At 36.5% G+C, this 27,140-nt stretch overlaps 2 protein-coding genes across 2 annotated transcripts; one reads left to right on the top strand and one right to left on the bottom strand.

Moving 5' to 3' along the window:
- Positions 1 to 1,573: 1,573 nt before the first annotated feature.
- LOC144439065 (uncharacterized) lies at positions 1,574 to 15,317 on the bottom strand. The gene is made up of 5 exons (XM_078128319.1): positions 15,246 to 15,317; positions 8,388 to 8,598; positions 3,867 to 4,032; positions 3,343 to 3,459; positions 1,574 to 2,877 (listed from the first exon to the last, which is right to left on the bottom strand). Exons 2-5 carry the CDS (start codon positions 8,454 to 8,456, stop codon positions 2,801 to 2,803), a joined length of 429 nt encoding a protein of 142 aa, XP_077984445.1. The 5' UTR covers positions 8,457 to 8,598; positions 15,246 to 15,317; the 3' UTR covers positions 1,574 to 2,800.
- A 3,923-nt stretch (positions 15,318 to 19,240) lies between these two features.
- Positions 19,241 to 26,933, top strand: LOC144437175 (ATP synthase F(1) complex subunit gamma, mitochondrial-like). Its single transcript, XM_078126061.1, has 8 exons — positions 19,241 to 19,308; positions 20,394 to 20,428; positions 21,022 to 21,153; positions 22,652 to 22,862; positions 23,618 to 23,761; positions 24,235 to 24,299; positions 25,121 to 25,276; positions 26,516 to 26,933. Exons 1-8 carry the CDS (start codon positions 19,265 to 19,267, stop codon positions 26,614 to 26,616), a joined length of 888 nt encoding a protein of 295 aa, XP_077982187.1. The 5' UTR covers positions 19,241 to 19,264; the 3' UTR covers positions 26,617 to 26,933.
- Positions 26,934 to 27,140: the final 207 nt, after the last annotated feature.

Below are 27,140 nucleotides of genomic sequence, written 5' to 3'. Positions count from 1 at the left end.
GGCCATATGGATGAATTTTGGGTACCTATTTTGGATTTTTAATTTATAAAACAATTTTATCATGGCTTCCTAATTGAAAAATCAATGTGAAAGTTGAAACGACATAGACTAAGTCTGAGTTTGTAACTCAATATATTGCAAAAAGCTAAAAAAAAAAATGTGTAAAAGTTTGTTATTGTACGTACAATACCAAACATTTTACATATTTATTATACTTTTGCAATTTATTGAGCTATAAACAAGGAATTGGCATATGTTGTTTCACATTGATTTTTCAAGCAGGAAGTCATGGTAAAAGTGTTTTATAAATTAAATATCCAAAATAAATACCCCATCTTCATCCCGGCATATGGCCACTATAAGATAAATGGGCGAACTGGCCTGTATTCTTTACTACCGTCTACCCTACCCCTATAACTTATAAGCATCCCTCTCCCCCATTTTGAAGAAGTTTTTCTTTGTAATAATATAACTCAGTTGGAAGTTCCCCAACTCCCCCCCCCCCCCCCCATTAATTATTACCTTTGCTATATTTTGATGTGGCCCATCTTTCTCGTATTAGACTTTGCATGCATTGTCTTCCTTTTTTTTTCTTTTGTCCTGACTGTGAGTACAAGAATCACTGATTGTAGAAAATACAAAATATTGCAACTGTAACTAGTCTGTAAGGCCAGAAAAAAAAAAGCTGTTCAACGGGCAACATAACCCGACACATTGGGTAGGTAGGTCGATTTTTTTTTTTTTTTTTTTTTTTTAATGAAACTCCAGAATTATTATAGCCACTCCTTCTGTCACCTACACTATAGATGAGATATAAAATTATATATGGTAGCACAGGTACAATGATGCATTAAAAATAAGTGATAATCAACTACAATAACAGTCCAAATGATATTACTTGACAAAGGATGTGCATTTCACATGGATACTTGTAAGGAGATGTCTCATAATTAGCTCTGACCTATGAAGGGAGGTACTTAGTCAGCCACCTTCCATCTTGTTTTGGGAGAAAGACAATTATTACCGTGATTGCTACTGATTGGAAGGATATATCCTCAAAAATGCAAACTTTTTTAGCTCCGCTGTCAGCGAAAGCTGAAAGCGTAGCTTTAGGTATAGGTGGGTATTGAGGTATAGAGAGTAGAGTGAATCATACCCAGATAGCACACCTGTGGTGGGCCAACGTTGGCCCAACGAAAGTAGATCAGTTGGGCCAACGTCAGGAACTGAGGTTGGCCCAACGTCGTTTTGTCCGTCGGCCCAACGTTGGCTCACTGGTGGCAAGAAATAGGTTGGCACAACGTTGGCCCAACTTTGGACACTGGCAAGGTTGGCCCAACGTTGGGCCAACAGTGGCAAGAAATAGGTAGGCACGTTGGCCCAACTTTGGCCCAACATTGCTAATTGGTGGTAAGGTTGGCCCAACGTTGGGCCACTGTTGGCCCAATGGTGCTTCACTGCATAATGGCAAGCTGCCCACAGATCTATCAGAGATTCCATACAGGGCTGAATGTGATTCAAATACACTAAACAAGACACAAAATATTGGATTTTATCAAATATTTATTGCTAGTGTACAAGTAATGATATTACACAGTTCCCGCTTTTTTTTTCTTTTCTTTTTTTGAATATTTGGAAATATCTAAAACTTATCTTAAATGTAATTGTGTGTGGAATGTATGACATCTTGCTAACAGAGTTCAAAGTAATAAAGGCTGTAGACATGGCAGAATTTATAATAAAATGGTTGCCCTATGGACAATGTCTCCTCACACCAACTTTGAATGCTAAAAATACCACCAATGGTGTTGTAGCACAACTGTACAATGTACTGTTTTGAAAATATTTATTCGCATGGTGAGCATGCTAGGTATACATGTTCATTTGGTGAATCACACTTTCTTGACCCCAAAGACTGTATTAAGTATGTAGCACAGAATGAACCTGTTTAATCATAGAGAGTATTTTTAAAACAGTGTTTCCAAGCAACCTTAAACAGAGGGTAATCTTCATGCAATTGACATTGACATGTGAAGTAGCCCATAAAAGATTTTAATGATTTTATTGCATCTATAAAACTATAACTTTTCATTTTGCATGAGTTTCACACCCAGAATCACATTTGTTGATGCAAAATGCACATCTGTGATGCAATCATTTTGATTTTGTCCAAATGTTTTTGAAGAAAATCTGCAAGAATAACACTTTCAGAAACATCTCCCCAAGTTTCAGTCTCATTGACCAAGTTCTTTTTGAGATATAAGTTTTTGACCAAAAATGAACATTTTTCCACCTAATTTGCATATCACTCATGAAATCATAGTATGCTTAGTATTTCTTTGTCTATACACCCACAGATGCATCCCTGTTAAATTTCAGCCCAATCTGCTGAGTAGTTTTGGAATTATAGCGTTTTGACCAAAAAGACACATTTTTAGCCCTAATTTGCATATTACTGAGGGAATCATCATGTCATGAACAAATCTTAATTTACTCACCCCTAAGAATGTCCCCACCAAATTTCATGCCAATCTGCCTTGTAGTTTTGGAGTTTAAGTTTTTTGACCAAAAATCACATTTTTTGACCCAAAACCCATATCTGTGATACTATCATTTTCATTTGAACAATTTCCCAACTAGATACCAGAAGTAACATGACCACCAAATATCAAAGCCATCGGTCCAGCAGTTTTTTACTTTAAGTTGTTTACACACACACACACACACACAGACATACAGACAGACAGACACTTTGCCATCCCTATAGCACTACTGAACCTCAGTTCAGTTGTGCTAAAAATCACTCTTGTTCATCATCACTTGAGTCAAGGTTCAGGTTAAGAGCCTTGAACTTCCTTGCTTGCTCTCTATCTCTTTCTGCAAATAAAGAAGTAAAATTTTAGGCAGTCATGTTTTGTTGATTTTAAATCATAGGTGTTTTTTCAGACTCCAGCATGTGAGTCAAAATTAAGTCATTTACACATGTAAACTGCCAGATACTGAAAAAAGATAAAATTATTACCAATATTTTTAACTGTTACAGCATATCTTCATGGCTGACAAGGTAAAAATTAAATGTGTATATGTCAAACACTTCACGAGACCTTCAATTATAGTTTCAATAGTAAAACATGAATTTCCTGAAAGCAGGGACAACATTTTGGAGGCTGGTTTCAACACACTTCCTCTTTCACAGTTACAACTTACAAAGTAACAAGTCAACTGATTGGAAAAATATATATGCACCATAAAGAAATGAGTATTTTGAAGTCAGGCTGACATCTGTGATCTTGATTTAGTTCACTGAGGTCATGAATATTTGATATGACACTATAATTGTACCTTTTTGCTTTTCTGCCCTCTTTTTTCGACCCCCATCCCGGTCGCTGGCATACTTCAGCCATTTCTTGATGGCTGCCTCACAGTCAGCCTCCTTTACATTAGACTGTTTGGCTGCATCTGGAATGGCAAATGTTGCATGAGATTTCGATTCATTACTGATTTTTTTTTTTTTTTATTTCTTTGATCCCTGGCTAGTGCCACTTTTTTGAGACATATCATAATTTGGATGGTATAATTTTTATGAATATCACTCTAAAAGCTTTTGTCAAATTATTTGGCACCATGAGAGAATATAGAAGTCCATCACTTGTGCCTCTTACAATCCTGGGGTTAATTAGGATTATTTATAATGTACTGCATTACTCTGGTATACTCATTTCATTACCTTGGTTAATAAACTAATAAAGTAAAACTGAATATCAATGTGAGCAGCACTGTGAAAAATAAATAATAATACAGAATTCGCCTTGCAGAGACATTTTCCCTCTGTTAGGATACATGCAAAATCTTAATTGAGAAATTACCTTTGATAATTGTTGCAATACTCAGTTGTGAAAGGGCATGTTTTTTTAGTTTCCCTTTTCCCAGCCAGTTGTAGATCGTGGATAATGATTGAGAGAACATGGCCACCATTATCCTCTCCACCACATCCTTGGAAGAAACACCTCCCAAGGTACTGAGATGGCGTACCTGGAATATATAATTGAAAGAGTGTACAGGAAACATATAAGTAGCAGAAGACTTTAACCATGTTATCATGTTATCATAACACTGCAGGGTTGCAGAAGACATTAACCATGTTATCATAACATTGCAAGGTTAAGTTTTATGTTGGAAATACCCCAGTATATAATTTTTTTTCATTTATTTGTTGATTTATATATTTATTTTTATAGCAGTACGGTGATAAAGAGGTCCATTCATTTATTCAAAAAATGCAAGACAATATATATATATATATATATATATATATATATATATATATATATATATATATATATTTAATTTAGTCCCAGACAAGAGGGGGGGGGGGTTTAGGGCTGGGGTAAAAGATAAGCCGACATAAACTATTTTGAATGTGAATGGTTCAACCGACTTTAGGACGTCCTCGGTGTTTGACTTCAGCATAGAAGCACTGAACACGCACACACAACCCATTCTGTATCATTCAATTTCTACGTCCCTAAAGTAACCCCTTCCTACCATACCCTACGGTGTTGTCCACTCCAAAGGGCACTTTCATGAACATCGATATTAAGTATGTGTTCTTTTCGACTGTTCTCCCTGGTCGTCTTGATCTATTCTGTATAATTTGTTCATTATTTTCTTCACTTGAGTTTCTAAGTTTATTAAAGTGGCCCTGGTTTACAAAGTTCAACCTTCTTGAGCAACAAATGTAGGAATGGTAGAAAGAGAGAGAATATGGCTTGTTTGATGGTTTGAGTGGAGTGAGGGCACTTTGGCTTTGGATCAAAAGCCTTACCACCTTTCGTGTATGAACCCGAACTAACTCCAAGCCGTGATTTGTTTTGGCTTAACAGATTAATCCTTATGTCGGCCCTGGGCCACTTTGGTTTTGAGTGTGAACGAGGTATAAGTAAAAAACAAAAACCCAGAGTACGACTACGTTCACACTCAAATCCAAAAGTGGCCCAGGGCCGACATAAGGATTAGCCTGATAAGCCAAAAAATGTTACGACTCGACTTACATTCATGAAAGGTTTTTGCGTTTGACCCGACCTAACATTCCAAAGTCATAGCACCCTCATTCCAACGTAATGGCGGCTGTTGGACAACCACAAGCAAGGTTGTTCTCTCTCTTTCTTTTATTCTTTTCGGTCGAACTCTATTAAACAGGTCATTTCGCTAGATTCAGAAACTTCAGTGAAGAAAATGACGGACAGATTACATTAAACAGGTCAAGACGAGCGCGATATCAACGACAAAGGAGGAGAACAGTTGAAACAAACACATAACCTTGTGGATGTTCATGAACGTGCCTTCAACCATAACAGTGAATCGCACCCTTTCGAGTTGACAATGCAGCAGGGTCTGGTGGGAAGAGGTTGCTTTAGCAACTTGGAATGACTTTTAAGTTGGGTTTAGGTCAGGTTAACCATGCACACTCAACTTATGTTATGTCGACTTAACTTTAAGTCGGTTTGAGACCGGGCCTAAACCCACCCTTTGTCTGGGACTAAATTAAGTCGGCCCTGGGCTGACATAGTGCGTTCACATTAGAAATGTTTAAGTTGACTTAAAGTTAAGTAGGCCCGACACCGGTTTAACTGCCTAAGTGTGAACGTAGTATACACCTACCACCAAAGCAAGATATCTATAGTTAACTTGATAAACACTGCAAAGCACAGCAGGAATAAAAGGGGAAATATTTACATTACTTGGTATGACAGATAAGCACACATACCACACACACTTTTGCCAGTGCAGATAAAATTCTATGATATCCCACGCCCAAGAACCATGGCTTCCGCCAATTATGGGAATTCCAATAATGGTTACATGATAATAATTTAGATGCACATAGTATGTGGCAACAACACAGAAAGCAGTCTTCTTAAAGTTAAGCACAATGATCCTAAGTACAATACCTGGAACCCTTAACCAAGATACATACCTAGTATATCACTTAAAAAACCTTCTGAAAGGAATTCAGGAGTCCTTTAATTATAGTGATAGCCAGTTTGGATCACTAGGGATTTGAAGCCTTTTGATCAAAACATGTTTAATAGTCACGTAAAAATTAAAAAGAAAAGTTAACATTAAAAATCTTAAGCAGTTCTAAACAGGTTTTCATTGGAATAAATTTCTGCCCAATCTGATTAAAATCCGATGTGGTGAAAGCGGCTAGATGTACTTATTTACCTCTATTCATCGTGTTGTGTCGTTTGTTTTGTTCGGAGTGATCGCCGCCTTCCCACATCTGAACCGGTGTAATCTACAATCCCGTTTAAATCTCGCGCTTTTGAATAGCCAATTAGGACGAGTGTTACGTTGGCAGCTTCAAACACTGGAGAAATTGATGGATGTTTTGCAAACAGCAGGACACCACTTCCCATTAAAGGCCATTCCAAAGATTAGATCGGATGAAGTAACCATTTTCACTGGGTCGCAACATTGCAATTCAAATTGTAAAACATTTAACTGTCTCTGCAAAACATAGTTTCAACTAGAAATTGTATTTACCAGTTCTCATGCTTTTTAGCCTTCAAGTTGTTTATGTCGAGTCTATATATTCGCACGCTTCCGTAATTTATACAATTTGATTTTGACTGTGACATCGCACCGCGACAGTGACGAACACGTTGACCACGCCTTTGACATAAATGTTTCAACTATCATCTACAAACATCTACAAATCCGTTTGGAATTACTAAACTATTGCTGAATAATTATTTCAGGCGACCGAACTTTTGATTTTCACGTTAATAGAAGGATTGAATCAACATCAGTCGAACGAGCAACTTGTTGCTAGTGTCGAAATAAACATTCGCAATACCACGCTATCTACGACAATTTAGTCCAAGTTTAGAGGTCACTTCACGTCATGTCAAACATGTGACATCTCATCGGTAATTTCCGGATTTACATTCGTATTAGTTTCACGTTATACCCCAACATGGCCTAACTTAGAACCTTCGTGTAGGTGGATTTGGCAACGTCCTCCCCACATAGACTATTCAAATCAATTATCATGAAGGTACGTCCTTTAAAAGTTGCGACTACGATTGAACGATCGGCTCTGATCATGTGCACGTACCTACTGTGCCTTCGTTAACTTTCGTTGACAGACAACATCACATGACGTTATAATTACCTATGTATATGTAGTGGAGTGCCGTATTCAATTGTGTACTATGAATCGCATCGTGTCTAAACAGCTACCCGTCTAGTCTAGAATTTGGCATTAGGTAAACCTAAAACTTAAAGCTATATAGGACGTTTTAAAAACCAAGAGTTGTCGTACAAGTAAATCCTAGTCGCACGAAATTGGTTGACACGTGCGTTCGTCACGTACCATCATTTATAGTTGTGATGACCGAACAAACAGAAAAACAGTCTCTTGAATTCAGGAACTTCTGTTTAGGTGTGGGTGAATAATAAAATCATGTTTTCGTAGCATTCATGTGGTTGTTTTTGTCATTCATTAATTGTACACCACTCCCTTGTCAGCTGGATTACTTGGCCATACGGTTATTTTAGAACAACATGCATCTCACTCCGTGTATTATGTCGGCAAAGTTTCTGACTGTCATTTTCAAGAGTAGTAAAATAGCATTGCCTCTTTTGATTCCATCTTACATATTCTTAGTATGAATTAAATATCCCTGTAGGCTGTAGTGATTTTGACGCACGCGAAAAACGACAATCTTACCCCCCCCCTTCAAGGAATTACGTTTGTATAATAAAATAAAATGTATGAAAACCATGTATAATAAAATAAGTAGTTGACTCGCTCATACACACATGGTGCCATTTCCTTCAAGTCGAAAGTCTACCTCAGGATCAAATACACATGATGCTACAAAGAGTAACTACGGCCCGGCTGGGTGCCTACTAAAGGCTTCACTGTGTATATGACAAGAATCCCCCTGCCTGTTAGACTAAACATGATAACTTTAATTTGACGATGCGTCGGTGGTGGCAACTGTATCTCTAAATGATTTTGAAAGAAACGTGCTGATTGGTTGAAAAATCCTTACAATATTGTCCACGTTCAATGGGATTGTAGATTACACCGGTTCAGATGTGGGAAGGCGGCGATCACTCCGAACAAAACAAACGACACAACACGATGAATAGAGGTAAATAAGTACATCTAGCCGCTTTCACCACATTGGATTTTAATCAGATTGATTTCTGCCCTGCTAATACATTCAATAACCTATGCTCTTGCATTAAGAGCATTAAGACAGTAACGCAATATCTAATATTTTTATCTCCATTCTAACTTAAGCTGTAAATCTGTTTCTGAAAATTATCCCTGAAAACTAAATGATCCAAAACGTTCAAATGCATCAACTTACTAGTCGCTTTGATTTTTCTTTATCTTGGAGGGTCTCCTCCACAGCAGTCACATCGGCTTCTGATTCCATCGGAAGACGGAAGTCCTCACTGATGTCAATGTCTACATTGACCTGTTGCTGCTGCCTCACCTTAAGGGACTTTAGCAGCAGAGTATTCTGCTTGACCTGCTGCCTAATCTCACTGAGCACCAGCAGTACTGTTTTCAAAGTTCTACAAGGAAAATATTTTAAGTTACACCACCTTAATCAAAATATATCAGGTTATATCATCTACGGCCAAAAAAGATCACTTAGCCTTGTTAAAGGTTATTAAGGATATACATGTAGACTACAACTAATAAGAACTGCAGACTGTTATGGTTCAGTTGAAAATAAAAACATGTTATACCCAATAAACTATATATTATCTTGAAGCTTTGGATCTCCTCTATTCACTTCTGTATTGAATATGTTTAATTTAAAAAGTGAAAGTGGTCAGTGTGAATGGGAGAAAATCAAAGGTGGTCGAATATCTTATCATCTTTTATTTACACAATACAGAGAGCACCTGAAAATGAAACATATACCTCTCAATTCATGCTGCCCAGGCCCAAAAAACAGTGTCTCTGATTTTTGTTTACACTCTCCGTTTTTACTGTACATCATTTTAGTCCAGACACCCAATGTAAACAAACTTGTTTTTATCATAGCTTATCAACCAGGTCAGTAAAACAAAATCCCAGACACAGTTTTGGGGGCAGTGGCAGGCCAGATCGAAATTATTTTCACGAGTGATGTGGTTTCTTCACTCGTGAAAATAATTTCGATCTGGCCTGCCTGCCACTTGGAGGCTGTGGGGTTCTGTCATATTCTTTACATTGAAAACTCCAAATAAAAGTCTTGAGGCAGCAGATTTATGAAGGGATGCTGATGTAATGTCCAAAATTTGGGGTTTTGACCCAGCCATTGTGAAGAGATAAGAATGAATAACAAAGATAAACCAATGTGACCATGGCTTTTGTCTTACCTTGGAGGAATTATACTGACAGTATAATTCCTTCAAGGTCTTACACTATCCATTACTGATAATACTTCAACAGCAAACACAGGCAAAGAGTTGGGTTATCAGCCACTGCACAAACCACAGGGGCCATAGCGAGCATGTAATCGATCGATCGATTGATTGATTGATTGATTATTTGGTCGAATGATTGATTGATTGTTTTTTCCTTCTATCCCTGGCTACTTTTCGGGCTACAGATGGTGTAGCCGATAATGACATGCAAATCATATGCAAGTCTACCATGTTCCAACTCCCTAATGTGGAGTTATGAACCTGTATCACCCATGTTGTCTCTCAGCACACAGTCTCTATACAGAGGGACTGTGCTCAGCAGAACTACTTCTGAAACATTGAATGGGTCAATCAGAACAAGTTACTGCCTTCTAGCCCAAGGCCTAACTTGGTAACTAAGTAAGTTGGTAACTTGGAATGGGCCACCTTCTACCTTAGATTAGAGATCAAACCCTAACTTGGTAACTAAGTAAGTTGGTAACTTGGAATGGGCCACCTTCTACCTTAGAGATCAAACCCTAACTTGGTAACTAAGTAAGTTGGTAACTTGGAATAGGCCATGGCACCCCTACCTTAGATGCCAAGCCCTAACTTGGTAACTCCAGAAGTAAGTTGATAACTTGGAATGGGCCACCCCCTACCTTACAGCCCACGCAGTAAGTTCATCATACCCCCCCCCCCATGATTTTTTTCTTTTTTTCGTGTACCCTATTTTCGTGTCGGCTACACTGTCTATATGCCTACTTTTCTCTCTTTCAACTGTATCTTTACTATATAAATAAAGACACCTTGTCAATTGTTCTCTTCTTATCTAAATTAAAACACCCCTAATCCCATGATCGGTTACAGTGAAAATGTTCATTATGCCTAATCTTTTGGCGGATAACACCCTATACAAACAATCAATCATGCATAAATTAGTATCATATACTAGTTGAAAGAGAGAAAAGTAGCCAGGGAGAGAAGGAAAAAATAATCAATCAATCATTCGACCAAATAATCAATCAATCAATCAATCGATTACATGCTCGCTGTCCCCTGTGCACAAACTTTACTATTAGCTCCAGTAGCGGACTGCTAATCCTGCACATCTCAAACACTGAGCATGAAAGAAGGGTTATACTTCCATGAACTTAGTCAACATTTTGACAGTTAATAAAGGGCATAATAATTAGAGTTATCTAGTGGAATACACAATGTATATACATCTATCAATGTTCTCATGACTAAGTTACTAACTGTTCCCATGACTATACAATAGACATGTATGGAGTACAGGAATTCTGTAGATTTAAAATGTAATGTTGCCTAGGAGAAAACAAACTTTTCCTCTCTGACTGAACTTGGTGGAGTTGTGAGGAACACATACTAGTATAGAATGGTTATGCAGAAAGTTTGAATCATGCAGCATTTACAATAAACCCAGGATGAATTTATACCAGTACCTCATAAATATGGTACAACATAATAGCGCGAGATCTATATATTTTGGAACCAGTGTCTGAAAATTAATGTTTCAATGTATGTGCAATTATTGCAGGAAATTTGTCTTGCTTGTAGAACACATGCATGTAACTGAATCAGATATATATCACACACAAAAACAAACTGCAATGTCAAATTGCAGATCCAGAAAATATAGCCTGGTACTAGCGGTAGCCTGAATCCATCACACACAAAAACAAACTGCAATGTCAAATTGCAGATCCAGAAAATATAGCCCAGTAGCCTGAATCCATATTACATTAATCAACAGACAGAGGAAGTGACTACATACACTCTCAAACCACTATAAACCACTAGTCTGAGATACAGCGTGTCTTTTTTGGATCTATAAATCCCAAACTCAGTTTATATTGGGTAAAACAGGGTACAAAATTGTCAGCACAAAGACTATTAAATTCAACTATCATTGGGAAATTTCAGGAATATCCACAGAGTACATTTTTTATCTAAACACAAATTATCATTATTTTTATGCCGATGCACCTATTTGTAGGTAAAAATAATGATGTAAGATAAAAAAATGTAACTGTTTTTGTTAATTTGAGATGGGATTGACCAAAATGAAATTTACCTTTCTTTTTAGGAACAATAATATTTTTGTGTAAAAACTCTGATTGTCATATGCACAATGTATGTGCCGACTCTGCAACTCAGACCTTGTTTGGTTCTTGCTACATGTGTACATCTGTATCACTGGGCAGTGTGCATACTTTGTACAAACACAAAACACATATAATATTGTGTCACTGTTTTGTATACTACATAACAATGAGCATGCATGCTTATTGGTTGAAAGAGTGGAAAGGCCAGAGGTCAATTTTAGCATAATTCTGCTGAAGTTGTACCACATACAACAACTGGTAAAAGTACGGTGCCACACATTGATACATAGTTTTAGCCAAGTTTTCACTTATTTTCACATTGGCATGTAGCAAGTTACCTAGCTATAGCAGCCTTTGCAAAGGAGATCTCTTTTCTGCCATTTTTGGTGTAATTTTAACCGAAGATGATCTCATGTCTACGTCTACTGATGGTTCCACAATAGTGGTTTCTCTGTTTGACCATGGCTGATATTACTTCCATGATCTGATCAACTTTTGGTCAAAATCAAGTTCACTGGAACAACAAAGGTAAGAGTGACAATTTTTATCATTATTCTTGACATGTGGCAGATTGTGCTAGGGCTATATTTCTAGTTCAAGTACTGTTTTTTGAAACTTTTCAAACTCTTTAATATATGCAGCAAATCCATGCATTTCTTCAATAGTGACTAAATACTTGGTGGTAGAACTGATTCCAAACTTTCCATATGTGACCCCAGTATGTCTGTGATGTTACAAATGTTTATTAAGATCTTGGCATTGCCATGTGTTGTTTCAGGATATTTTGAATAGACCATGGTAATTTATCCCAAAAACAGTGGAGAGGCCTACTAGCTATTGTCTATGTTTATCTTTAGATAGATGTTGTCACACATTGCCTGAATAGACAATGAGATACTTATTACTTCAGTGCATCTTTTGTCCTTGCAACTTGACTGTACAAGAGAAACAAAAGAAAAGGTGTAAAATACTAAATATGCATTTTATAGTTGAGAAGACAGACAGAACAGCTGTTACTGGTATCTTTCTTGATGCTGTAATGAACCCGTTTTTCCATGAGTCCCAGCTGACTTGAGATCCTCATGTAAATATTAGATAAACAATCAGGTTGTTTGCTGAAAACAAATCTTTTAGTATGACCATATCGAAATCACACTTGTAAATTTTATCCATTATCAGATACTCATCTGGTTGATCAATACATTTGATGCAATTGTTGTAATGTTCAATAACAAACTTTTTACACCATTCATTTTTTGTAATTTTTGCAGTCACTGAGTTACAAACACAGACTTAGTCAAATTGTTTTGCATTGATTTTCCAAATAGGAAGCAATGATAAAAATGTTTTATAAATGAAAAATCCAATATAAATGCCCGGTCCTCATTCATATGGCCACTTTTAATTAATTGACCATTTATTTGAATATTCATTATGAAGACTTGGGGTTTCAAATGATATTCTTGAGTTAGAATTGAAATCAATCCAGGATTACTTACAGTGCTACAAAACTTTATTGCAATAAATTAATGAATTGAAGCAGTTCATCAATTGTCATTTTTACCTTTGCTCCTAACATGGCAGTATTACTTCAATGCTCATACATATGAAATCTTACGTATCACTACAAACACCATTTATTTGTAGAGATGCTGTAACTTATATAGCTTATATATCTGCTAAGACAGTGCTCTATACCGCAGTGGCAGAGCGCAATAGTTTATTTGGTAGTACTGGAACTCTTTCTTGGTTGTAACTCGGAGTTTCACGCATAGTGCGTGATGCGTGATGATAGTGTTGTCTGATGATCGCACTATGTGTGAAACTCCGAGTTACAACCAAGAAAGAGTTCCAGTACTACCAAAACTATATATATATATATATATATATATATATATATATATATATATATATATATATATATATATATATATATATATATATATAATGAAATGAACCAGTACATCTATGAAACTGAGTAATCCCATTTTTCACATGAATATTTCAATACTTCAATAATCTGAAGAGAGTATCATCCCTCCCCTTCTTACCAATCATTTAGTGTTAATGTAGTTAGCATATTGAGATATCAGCACTGGCTCTAAATACATGTCCTATCAATTTATTTAATAACATACCCTTCAAGAGTCAAACATCATGTGGAGGAAGCTCAAAGCTATCCGTAACGTTATAACACAACAACACAAGTCAGATGCATCTTTAAAATATTTGTATTCTTATGGATATTCTTTGGCCTTCAACAGAAGTAAAATAACCTTTAAAGATTTTTAAGTTTTAACCAATCATTTCCTTTACTGCAGTTGAAGAAGCAAAATGAGAAAGAGAGAAAATCCACAGAAGAGTTTTAAGCACAGTTGCACTGATATGATGTCGGAGAAGAAACCATGGTGTGTGTAATTAAGAACCCATGAGTTCAGTCATTTATCCAAGACTTGAAATGGAAAATCTAATCAAGAGCAATATGAAGAGCACAACTTTTGGAAAGAGATCACAGGACTATTAGTCTAGAAGAACATTGGAGGAACATTACTCCCTCCCTGTGGATATTCAGTCATCATAATGGATATAATTCTTAATTAGTAAATTAATTATTAAAAACTGGAATTTACTAATATTCAATTTTCAGCATTAGTAAATTTTACATAAGAATATAAAAGAAAATGTCAAATGTTGGCATATTTTTACAGAGTTTTGCTGTTTTACTAATAAATTTTAAAACCCAGAGAAAACCCAGCAAATCTCTTGATTTATCACACTAAAGTGACCGGTGGTTTATGGAACCTTCCCATATATCATTGCATTTGGAGGATAGCCTTTTTGTGGAAAAAAAAAACCCAACCTCTCCCCTACCCCTCCAAATAAAATAAAATAAATACAGGATCCACCATACTAATAAATAATGATTGTCCCCTTATAGTTTTAACAACAACCACACTCAACGATTACTTGACCCCATACTGCCCACACACATTGCACAAGTGGCTAAACGTCACACACAGGTATGCAAAATATACAACATAAATTGTTCCATTACACATATTTATACCCCCAATCATACATATACTTCAAGTACAAAAACTTCACATGTGCAAAAAACATACATTTTCTGAACACCAGTCGTTCAGGTGCAAACGTCCATGCCTTCACATCGAAAATGCCATGTTATGTTATTGTTCCGAGTATAGAATTGGAGCTCACAATCTGGTGCAAATGATGGCAACAATGTTACATTTGTATGACGTAAAGGATCGCGCGGAAACAAAATTTAAACACGAGGAGGGTGAATGGAACAGACACGGTTATTTCGTGTCCATTTCCATGGTGACCCCCATACGCGTTCCGAGACAGCGGGATCACATACAATCGGCTCTGTAAGACGAACGCATCAAGTTATACCTTACCCAATCACATAGAAATTTAGTTTATTGTATTGGTATTACTATTTGGTATGTTTTTGTTTCGTGATAATTGAAAATATTTATGAAAAAGGCATTAATATTGTGTATTGTACGCTACTGATCACAGTGCGATCATTCTCGCGCCCATGCTATCAAATGTGCACGTTGAACTATACATACCATGTTTCGCAATTTCTGTCGTCTTATTTAACAATCTAGACAATAAAACATATTCATGGTCATTTTGACAGGGATTATGTAAGATAAATATACTCACCAAGATGAAAACAAATCCTAAAACGCTTAGTAAACGAGATGACGAGTTGGCGGCAGTCAACCAGAAGACTTCTTATCTTGAGGGCGTGCTATACATTCGCATCGTAACAATCACGTGATCACCCAGTCGACAGCGCAGCGCAGGTTTATAGCTCCATGATATGGTTGAGCTGACGGTGGCATTCGGCAAGTTAAAACGATTGTTTTAGTCGTTATTCTTGTGAAATAAAGCCTCATTGATGCTTCCCAAGTACGGCAAGTATTGAAAAATGACAACACAACGCATTTTATATGCTTTCAATTATCAACGTCATGCATGTGCCGACGTCGGGAAAACGTTGACACACCGACCCAATATTCACACATTCATATCGTGACAATCACGTGAGCACCAAGTCGCAGGGTATGTTGCATGGTTGAGCCAACGTTGGCCCGACGGTGGCATTCGGCAAGTTAACACGGTTGTTTTAGTCGTTATTCTTGTGAAATAAAGCCTCACTGGTGCTTCCCAAGTACGGCAAGTATTGAAAAATGACAACACAACACATTTTATATGCTTTCAATTATCAACGTCATGCATGTGCCGACCTTCTGCCGACGTCGGGAAAACGTTGACACACCGACCCAATTTTGCCGACGTCGGGCCGTCAGTGTGGTGTTATCTGGGATAGGTGTCCGTCAAACTTTTATATTTTTACTATCTACTCCGGAAGTAACAGTCGGAATTCTTCGATATTTGGTGTGCATGTTCCCTGGGGGGAGGCTATTCAGATTTGTTCATGCCAAGTTGATCTGTGCCATTTTCAATTTTTTATGATTTTTTTTCAAAAAATGTCATTTTCATCAACTCCTTGAAAACCTCTTATTAGATTGCTTTGATATCTGGCGTGTTGATGCGCAGGGTTTTTTTTACTCAGATTTGTTAATTTCAAGTTAGCACATCCTCATTTTTATTTTTTATGATTTTTTTTTTTGTAATTTGAAAAAAAAATGAATATGTTAATGAGCATAATGACCGACGCCATATTGGAAATCAGTCGACGAGACTTTAAGTAAACTGCCACTTTTCAAAAGACACTATTGACGTCAAACAAGCAATGTAATATGTGCTATAGTCATAATTCTACGCATTGGGCGCCCAAATGACAAGCGTTTGTTCGAAACAGGGTTGTAAACTTCAAATCCAATTCTGCATCCTTCTACATAATCAGCCAGTCCGCAACATCCTCATTTGCATACTCTATCCTGATTCGACCAGAAGCTGTAGGTGACCTCATTTGACCGAGCGATTTTCCACAGCAATTATCTTGAGTATCAACACAGGACGTTCTTGGTACTCACTAAAATCACACTTCAGACCCACTATAAAAGTGTGATGTTTTCAGATAACATGTAACTTGTGGTTAATTCTATATTGTCGTGCAATTTGGAATGACAGTGAACCAGAATTCAGACAACTTGCGTAAGGGAAGGAAGGGCATGCCAGGCATGCGGTTAACGGTTGAAGTTATGGCCGACAGTTCACATGTAAAGTTAAACGACATGAACGTGTCTTGCCTTTCCAAAATGCAAATATTTGGCAAGTAAAAATAATTAAAATAATTACAAGTTTAATTTGGCTTCAGACTTTGCATTATGTTTTGCGTATCTTTCCCCGTTTTACATGTAAATCCGAAAAGGTTCTCTCTCATCATGTCATCAGTGTCAGTGATCATACCGCGCGGGGCTGCCGCGCTTTGAGTACGAGCGAAGTGAGGCATGTTGAGGTATTTTGTTGAGAATTATAAATATTGCGAAATGTCAAGTACAAGGTTTAAATACAATGGAATGATGAGAAAAAAATGGCAGAGTCTGCTGACAGGCGCCGGTCACAAGAAACAATGTGAATTAAAATATCAGACGATGTATGTATTAATCGCCGACAATCCACCCGTATGCACGAGGGACTAACCCGGAAGCAAGTCGTTGTCAGCCATACGTTACAGTGGTAACATCGTCCGAGAAATCGCTGCGTTCAGAGTGTCATTATTCACAGAATTGTTGTTTTCGAGTGAAAACCCGTCTTGAATTGTATAACTCTAACAAATGAAGACATGTCAAGTTATATTTTGAAAGTTGTATCGCTAGTTTGAGACGATTTTCTCACGTACTATAGTACTATCGAGGCTAGACTGTCGACAGTCGCTCGCGCCTTTTTCCCTACGTTTTATCTAAACTCCGGTCCGGCGCAACACTAGTAATAGTATAATCGCAAACTGATATCGAGGGCCGTATTGCGAAGGCTCGGGCCTTCGGCCCTCGACCTCGGGCCTTCGGCCCTCAATTTGCGATTAGACTAGTGTTGCGCGGGATCGGAGTTTAGATAAAACTTTGGGCAAAAAAGGCGCGAGCGACTGTCGACAGTCTATATCGAGGCTTACTTGGAAGTAGTAGGACCTTACTCCAGTTCATCGGGAAGTTTAGCCAGTCCGATAATTCTTTCTGGTTTAGTTTACAACACTTTTGATCACGCAGATTTTGTTGTTGTGATGAAAAGAAATTAAAAAAAAAGATCATTTCTACCATTTCGTTGTGTTTTCTTTGTGAAAGGTAACCGAACATGAACGAGTGTTACCACTGTAACGTATGGCTGAGAATGACTCTCTTCCGGGTACTTGAGATTGTCGCCGTACGGAAACTAAGATGGCGATTAATACATTTCTTCCCTATATATATATCTACCACAACTAGTACAAGTTGAATGTTGTTGACTTTGTAAATTTGTTAGAAAATTGAAATTCAAATTGCCTCAAAATTATTTTAGATCCCTAGTTTATTTCATTCATCATTAAAATTTTCCAGGGTTACAGCTGTAAGACACTGGAATTATTTATAGCCAACCTCAAAATCCTCTTTTTTTCTTTTTCTTGTGTGCATTTCCCAGTCATTTTTTTCTGAGATTTTGTGCAATTTTTCATAACAGTAGATTTTTGTCATAAAATGGTGACTATGGTATAAAAGTACAATACATTACCAACTTCTGTGTAAAATGTGTTTTATAGTGAGACATCATATGAACCCACTAACCACTTTATTGCATCGCTAAAACAAAACTGCATAGTGAAGAGCTGAAGACCTGAACCACTTCTACATGTCACCAAAATAAAAAATTAAATTAAAAAAAAAACAGCGGAGCTATTCTGACCGATAGGTCGCTTGTTTGAAAATAAGACAATATAGGAGGCCATTTAGAGGCATAAAATATCAAACAAAAAACATAATTATAAAGTCTTACAAAGCTTGAATGTGGTTTTAAAATACCAGAATTGAGAGACAATTATGACATGCAGTACATTTTATCTGGCTATGAAGTGTATTTTGTTGTGGCAAAGCTGAAAGATATTTTGCAGATGTGGTAAATGACTTCTCCTGAACTTTAATTTGATTCCAAAAAAATCTTGAATAAAGAAAGAGTAAAACATTTGAAGACTTTCAGACTATCAGACTTTTGATGGCCCAATGACTGCCCTTTCCATGGTCATAAAGTTTTGCTCATTTCGTTTAGTGAATATTGGATATGCAACAGTTTAATTTTATCTCAATTCATGCTTGTATGCATCATCAGAGCCAAGTAAACCACTGATAGTACATAATTTGGAATTGACTCAAATGAATGTATATTGTTACATGTACTATTCAGAAAATATAAAGAAATTCCCTTAATTTTGAAACAAAGTGTGCATTTCACTGACATGCAAAGCCAGCATGAGGATATTTTGCCCATCACCAAAAAAAAAAAAATTGAAATGCCAAAAATATGGGTAGGTAGGGCCCGTTCAACAGCTTTTTTTTTCTGGCCTAACTTGTAAGATACAAACATTCTTGCCACGCTATCAGCCAGCACTACACTCTGGCTTCTGATAGGGTCGAACAACACAACGTATCTTACACTGAACGTGCGCAAAGCAAAAGACTATCTGATGTCGAAAACGAGGCCTGATTACTTGCGCATGCTCTGTCCTGCGCTTTGACACCGGCAAGATGGCGGCCCTGGTTGTAAAAACTGTGGCTTTCGTGCCGCAAGGGTAAGTGCATGGCAAAGATTTAGGATTTTATATTGACGCCTAACCAAGAAGATTTGTAATGTTAAACTTTTTGTAGCACTGATTGCCTCTAATATTGTGTACTTCACGTAATATTTCTCAAAAGTTCAAGGGCTAAATTCCAACATGGCGGACATGAAAATGAGCATCGTGATGTGGTCGCTCGTTGTCTGCTAGATCTAGTGCTACTGCACGTCCGATACAAATTTTATGTTGCCTTTTGAGAAAAATAAAGTGACAGAAGTAATTTTAACAACTATGAATTAGTAGATGCAAGTTTATTTTCCTCGGTTGACAAGTTTTTTAACTCGCTCATACTCGTCACTGAATCTAGTACAGAATCGTGTGATAACTGTTAAACGGTTTTAAATTCACTTGACATATAACGGGATCACATTCATATCTGTTTATTTGAGATAAGTCGTCACCATAGCCATTGGAGATAGGGATAGTCTTTACTTGTTATGGAATTTGGCATAATTTAAACAAGGGTCAACTGAAAATTTATAATCGCGAGTAATCAAATATTGGGAAAAATTACACATTTTCGCTTACAGTCTATACAGATATATCATGTCAGCATCGATACTAAGTCTAGTAGTACTACAATTTCTTTTTCTTTGTGATTAGAAATTTTCATTTCATACTATGAACCCTGAGTCCTTTACATTCAGTGTCTTATGGATGAGGATTGGGTATTTATTTTGGATTTTTAATTTTTTAGAAAACAATTTTATCATGGTTTTGTACTTGAAAAATCAATGTGAAACAACATTGACAAAGTGTGTGTTTGTAACTCAATATATTGCAAAAAGCTTGTGAAAAATTGTAATAAAGTTTGCAATTTTATGTTCAGGCTTGTAAAGGCATATACAAAGGTCTTGAGAGTTCATTTTATGGAGACTTTACCATGTGTGATATATGCAGAATTGTATAGCAAACTACAAGATAGTAAGTATGCCACTGTAACACAACTTCACAATGATTTTAAAGGTGTTCTTGAACAGTCATAAATGTTCAGTCAGTCAAAATTTAAAATGCAATTTATTTATATTTATTTATTTCAGCATCTCTGTGAGAAATATGGCCACTTTGAAAGATAGTGAGTATAACATTATTTTTGCTCAACTAATGAGGTTTAGACTGCTATAGACATGACAAAATTGTGTGTGTGCCTCTGTGTGTGTGTGTGTGTGTGTGTGTGTGTGTGTGTGTGTGTAAATGATTGAAAGATGGAAAATTGTTCAAATCAAATTGTTCAGATCAGTGAAATGAAAGTTACATGTACATCCAAAAGAGTTATTTTCCATGAAGTCAGTCAGTGTACTCAGTTTAAGCTATTAGCTATTATGTTGAATAATTTCTCCAACCAAAGTTAACACACATGGCTTGTATTCTAAAGGTTTACATGTACATGCATACACAGCAATAGTGCTATAGCAGGCCTTGAAATATGTGTGTCTGCATGTTTTGGTGGGAATTTTACTTTCGGTGTCTGTATGGAAATATGAATCGAGTGAGCACAACCACTTTGAAGTCTTCTAGAAAAATATATAGACCTGTGTTCATAGAATTTACCCTTCACTTACTGATTACAAATACTTTGCCTCTATCTGCATTTAGTATTTAGTATTTAAAATAGAAGACACATCCTTTTTTCCTGTTGTTTAATTAATGATTATCATTCTTTCAAAGTTCGGCTACGTCTAAGGTCCGTCAAGAATATTCAGAAAATTACAAAATCAATGAAAATGGTGTCTGCAGCAAAGTACAGTCGTGCAGAAAGAGAGCTCGCACCAGCAAGAACTTATGGGGTTGGAGCAAATGGTAAGTTTTGCATCATACTTTTCCAGGCATTGAACTTTCATTAAAGGAATACTGAATTTATACACACCAAAGGGTTTGCACTTAAGAAAAATTGTTTTAACTCCATTGGTGATATAATTATCACACATTGTTAATCCTATTTTTCAATAAAAACACTATAAAACTCGTGAATTTGTCACTTTCTATGGTCGCCAACATTTTGACTCGAAAATGAGGCTGGAGGCTGTTGTAGCAGCCTGGAAGTAAAGTTTATTACATTCAGGTCTATGGTCGCCAGGATAAAAATCATCAAGTAGGGTCATCAGCTATATCAGTGGGAGCAAAGAAAAGGTACAAAAGAAACCCAGGAAGAACTTTCTGTGGCAATTGAAACCTCAAAAAGGCAATTAATGGTGAAATTGTGAATATATTCTTTATGCGAGTAAGGAAATATGTCAAATCACTGGGCCATCCAATATTAGAAATTTGCAGTGCTCAAGGTCTGTTTTGGATAAGTAATTTCAACTTTTAGTGGTACATGTTGTATGAAAAGTATGATAGTTTATAAAACTGTAATCACGATAATATTTTCAAGAGTCTATGTTTTGCCCAGAGTCCATCCATATCGGGATGCCTGTTGAGGTATTATTTGCACAGTAACCTCTTCCCGGGTTTCTTTTGTACCTTTTCTGTGTCTTCTTTGCTCCCACTGATATAGCTGAGGACCGTAATTGAAGATTTTTATCCTAGCGTCCATAGACCTCCATGTAATTGTAATAAGTGTACTTCCAGCTTGCCACAAGACACTCCAGCCCTGTTTTCGAGTCAAAATGTCGAGTCAACCAGAGAAAGTGACAAATTCACAACTTTTGTCAAGAACCCGGTATACCAGGATGCACTAAGGTGCCCACGAGAACCTGGCATACCAGGACGCACTATGGTGCCCACGAGAACCCTATATATCAGGACGCCAAAGTTCATTCACGTACCTCGCTGTAAAACCTTTCAACAGCATCTATTGCTGCAAAATTTGCTGCCATAACTAGTTCCGTACATGCGTACTAGCTTGTTTATCTTATCCTGCCATTTTGAATACATGACAGTAAAAGGAATCTGAAGCACAGCCCAAAATGACAAGCAATCGATGTGCGTTTTTCGCCAACAAAATCGAATTAAAACATGGCAGAGGTAATTCACGACTCCCATAACATGGTCTACGATATAAATTATGGTACTGTCCTTAGCTAATTTGACTGAATTTGACTTGTAATATGACGTTGAATACAAGTATTTAGCTGTGGGAACACATTGTATTATTGTCATTGATTGTGTAAGCATCAATATTCCCACTTCAGTCCATTGGAGCTGCCTGTGGTGGTGGATAGTGCCCATACTTCAAAATCTCATGTAAATATTACCTAATAATTACCAAGCATTTTGCTCAGTACAAAGTTGTAATTTATTTTAACTATTCACCTGTCGTTCATCATAATAGCCATGTCTGTCTATCTCCATGCAGCTTTCTTCAGTAAGGCGGAAGTTGGTCCTAAAGAAAGTGAAGCAGAAAAACCCAAAGAGTTGCTTGTGGCCATGTCAAGTGATCGTGGTCTGTGTGGTGCTATCCATTCCAGCATAGCCAAGGCCATCAAAGCCAAAGTAAACGAGGCTCCAGATAACCTTGATTTCAAGCTTGTCTGTGTTGGAGACAAGGCAAGGCAGATATTGCAAAGGTCAGCTATTTATAATTACATAAACATTGATAGTATACTTTGACATTTAAGATACATTATTTTGACAGATTTGAAGATGAAAAAAGCAGTGTGTTATATGTGTACTATATTATGTTCTCCTTTGATGTAAATTTACAATATGCCATATTCTGGGTATCAGAAATATAAAAGAGTGTATAGTTTGGCCATGCTACTTGGGGTGCTATTTGACATAATGGCTTGAAGCATAGACTACATGTATGTGTTCAGTACAATACTACTGCCTTGTGTTTTGAAAATCATCTATTTCAAACATTTCATGGAAAATTTTCAAATATTTTTCTTCTTCCATTTTCAAAATTCAGTTGTTTAAGATTATGGAACTTAGGAATTCATGTACAACATTTCTTTTGATGTACTTGTACTGCAGTTCATTTGGCATATACCTTCATTTCAGTGTGCACCTTGCACCACACTTATTTTTTTTTAAATGGAATAAAGGATATTGCAGCAGAATTTAAGAATTGAGTATTTGTGGTCTGAATGACTGGTAAGAAGATGGAGGATGATAATAATAATATTAGTTTTTATATAGCACTTTCCCACTGCAATGCAGTTCACAAAGACAAGCAATTATAGTCACCACAATTTTGTCTATATATAGCAGGAATGTCACTCATCTCACATGTACACACTTGTGTGTATATATATGAGTTTAAAAGTTGTGTATAGGATGTAATCACTATTTCTAAATGTCAATTTTCTGTGCTTTCCAGGGTGTACAACGATAAGATGCTATTCCACATCTCAGACTATGGCAAAAAACCTCCAGTATTTGAAGATGCTGCCAGAGTGGCAACTGGTATTCTTGAAAGTGGATACGAGTTTGATATTGGTGCCATATACTTCAACCATTTCAAGTAATAACTTTAATACAGTCAATTTGATTGGCATTTCACAATGTTATGACATTTTGCCACTAAAGAAACTAACATAAACAGTTAAACTTACATGCAATAGGAATAGGAAGAAAGCAAACTGCTGTAGTGTTTATTCTAGCACAATTACTTCATATGATGCAAATGCAAAGATATCAAGACAGTTTGTTTCCATTGAGATACCATATATTCAGAATGTTCAAAAGTGAGATTACTCATATTGGATATGTAAATAATTTTGAGAATTCCTCAATCAAATTATGATGACTTGGTTTCCATTTTTTTTTAAAGGAGGGGGTTAACATAATTCATGTTTTGATATTAAAATGTTTAGTCAAGAAAATACAAGAGTCCACATTAGATGCAGTTCAACATAAATAAAGTAAAAAAAAATTGTATTTTAAGGCCATTCAGTCTGATTTGTTTTAATAACATGTCTGTATTTATTCTTTTAGGTCTGTGGTGTCCTATAAAACTATGACACAGAATGTATTTTCTCTTGATACCGTAGCCAATGCAGGTTAGTAATCAACAATATTCTTTCATATGATAGGCTAATTAAGTTAAGGCCAATTTACTCGAGGCAATTCAGTGAACAATTTGTCACTTGCAACTTATTGCTTCATGTATGTACATAATCAAAGGGCCTTGTAACATGCAAGGAATCCAACATGTAGGATTTTCTCCAACTACCTTGTGTCTCAAGCAGTAACCTTTGACATATACTCCTGCGCAAAACCATGAAGGACTACTACCAGGGACCTTAATGGTAAAGACCAAATAGTGTCATATTTTATCAAAGTATGAATTGATAAGTTAAAAAATGTCTTCGATGAAGAGACTTGTTTTTCATATGATGGGTTCATTTTGTCCCAAAACCCATGTGGAACATTACTCTGTGTTGTTTACATGTAGCTAATTATTTCCCTACATATTGAGCAATATTATGGGAAACTTCTTGTTTAAATGTTCAAAGCATTAGGTTTTAAATGAAAATGAACATCAATGAATTGTTTGCACATCAGTGAAGTATATGGTGTCAGTGTTAAGTGTTACATGTATTCTCATGCTTAAGGATGCAAATACCTGTATTGCAACTTTCATTATCCGATCAACACTGTTAAATACTACTTTTTGTGTGTGCATGTACGTGAATGTTTTTGTTTTATAGCTGATGAGCCAATAACAATTTGTGTCCCAATTTGTTCATACACAAAGACAAGCAACATCAAAATCACTGGTAAGACCACACATGCTGAACAGTGAGTGGTAGGGACATGTGTAAGAGTTGTTTCAATACTCAATGCACTCTAAACATGTCTTTTTTTTACTATTCTATAGATACAGTTAGCATATATGATGATGTAGATGCAGACATCCTGAGGAATTACACAGAGTTTTCACTTGTTAATCTAATATTCTACACCATGAAAGAAGGTGCATGCAGTGAACTTAGTTCTAGAATGACAGCTATGGATGCTGCGAGCAAGAATGCTGGTAAGTTTTAACAGAGAATGTGAAGTCAAGAAATTAGTCATCTAACAATTTTTGGATAAAATGTGAATTCCCCAAATTAATTTGTAGATAGAATGGGAATTCTTGATATTAGGCATTGTCAATTAAACTAAAGTATCAATTCACATGTAGTCTGTGTTAACTCGTCTTGTGTCTCAGGTAGGTTGTAGTAGCAGTAATCTTGACATAAACTATACAGTTGTACTACAACGCCATTGGCACTATTTTTTTAAAATAGAGGTCAAAATGTTATCAAACTAAAGCTATTTTAGAATCCAATATAGCCACTGACTTGTGTGTTTACTATGGGAAAATATTGATTGTTGATTTCCTTAAAAAGAAGACAGTGGGCCCCAAATTTTTTTTATTATTTGAACAGACCAGAAGCAATCTTCCAAAGTTTGGAGAGATTTGAAGAACGTTGATTTTCTGTGAAATTTGTCCTTCAGGTGCCTTCTATCACAGGGAATCTTGCACACCCCTGTAACATTCACATACCTAGGACAGGGTTGTGCACATAGCTGTACCAGCTCAGTGGAGCCACAGGGACTGTCCAGCTATGTGCACAACATCCCTGTAACAGCTCTGGCCAACACACTAGGTGTAACATACCTAGATTTGACATGCAATGTAACATGGATGTGAAACATAGCAATGCAGCATAGGTTTTTACAACATCCATGTACAAGAGCTTTTTCCCACAGCCATGTACCAGCTATCTGAGCAGTGCTAGTCAGATATGAACAAAATGGTTGCTACAGGGTATTATTCCACCATAACTGTTACATGTGTGCGCACAACTGTGTGCTAGGTGTGCAGTACACAGCTATGGTACTGGGATGAGCAAAACAGTTATGGCACAGAGGCGATATTCTACATCCATACAACAGGCATATTTTTCACAACCATGTACCAGGGCTGTGAAAAAATATACCTTGTAAACGGGGCTGTGAGGCACACAGCTGGTACATACATGTAGCTGTGCTCTTCTTCCTAGCACTAGGATGTGAACATCCTAGTCCTAGGATGTGCAAGGTTCCCTGTGTACCTTAACAAGTAAAAGTAACAACACTCTGCTGAAATTGGTGGTATGTTGACAAGTGTGCATGATAACAGTAATGCAAGTCATGCACATTGTATCTGTGTATTTCAACTTCATAGTCCATGTTATCCCAGCTGATAGCCTTACAGATATTTTGCATTCTCTTTCCTTTATTACAGGTGAAATGATTGACAAGTTAACGCTCAAATTCAACAGAACTCGTCAAGCCATCATCACTAGAGAATTGATTGAAATCATCTCTGGTGCTGCAGCTTTGTAATAACCGTTTCACCACTGTTGTGTGTGTTGTTTGATTAAAAAGAAATGGTGCAAGGCTCTTTCACTTATGAAAATCAGAAATCTGTATGCAGAGTAGAGTTTGTAATTGTACAAATTATTTCACATACAATATTCAGACATGACTGAAATAGACTTTTCTACAACATTCTGTTTATTATGAAGTCAGAGAACCTTGTACCAGAAACATTTTTTTGTGTTGAGTGCTATATCTGCTGTTAATATCAACAATTTAGTAAATACAAATGTAACCCTTTTTCAGATATTAGATGACAAAGGACCATAATAAAAAATATTTGAACAGGTTTAATTTACTTGTCCTTATTGATCCAGGTATGTTTGTTGATGAAAGTTGATCTAAATGAATACTGTCTTGTTTGTGGGCAAGAGTCAAAATTGATTTTAAGAATGGTATTCTGTCTCTGCCAATCCAGTGAATGTGGCCCAGAAAACAAAACAACAAATTATTGAGAAAATCTTAGATATTTTCAGCACAACTTAATTTTG

This window comes from Glandiceps talaboti, chromosome 1 (assembly GCF_964340395.1).
Source record: "Glandiceps talaboti chromosome 1, keGlaTala1.1, whole genome shotgun sequence".
Lineage (NCBI taxonomy): Eukaryota > Metazoa > Hemichordata > Enteropneusta > Spengelidae > Glandiceps > Glandiceps talaboti.
The sequence above is the reverse complement of the archived record's forward strand: the minus strand, read 5'-3'. Positions and strand labels throughout refer to the sequence as shown.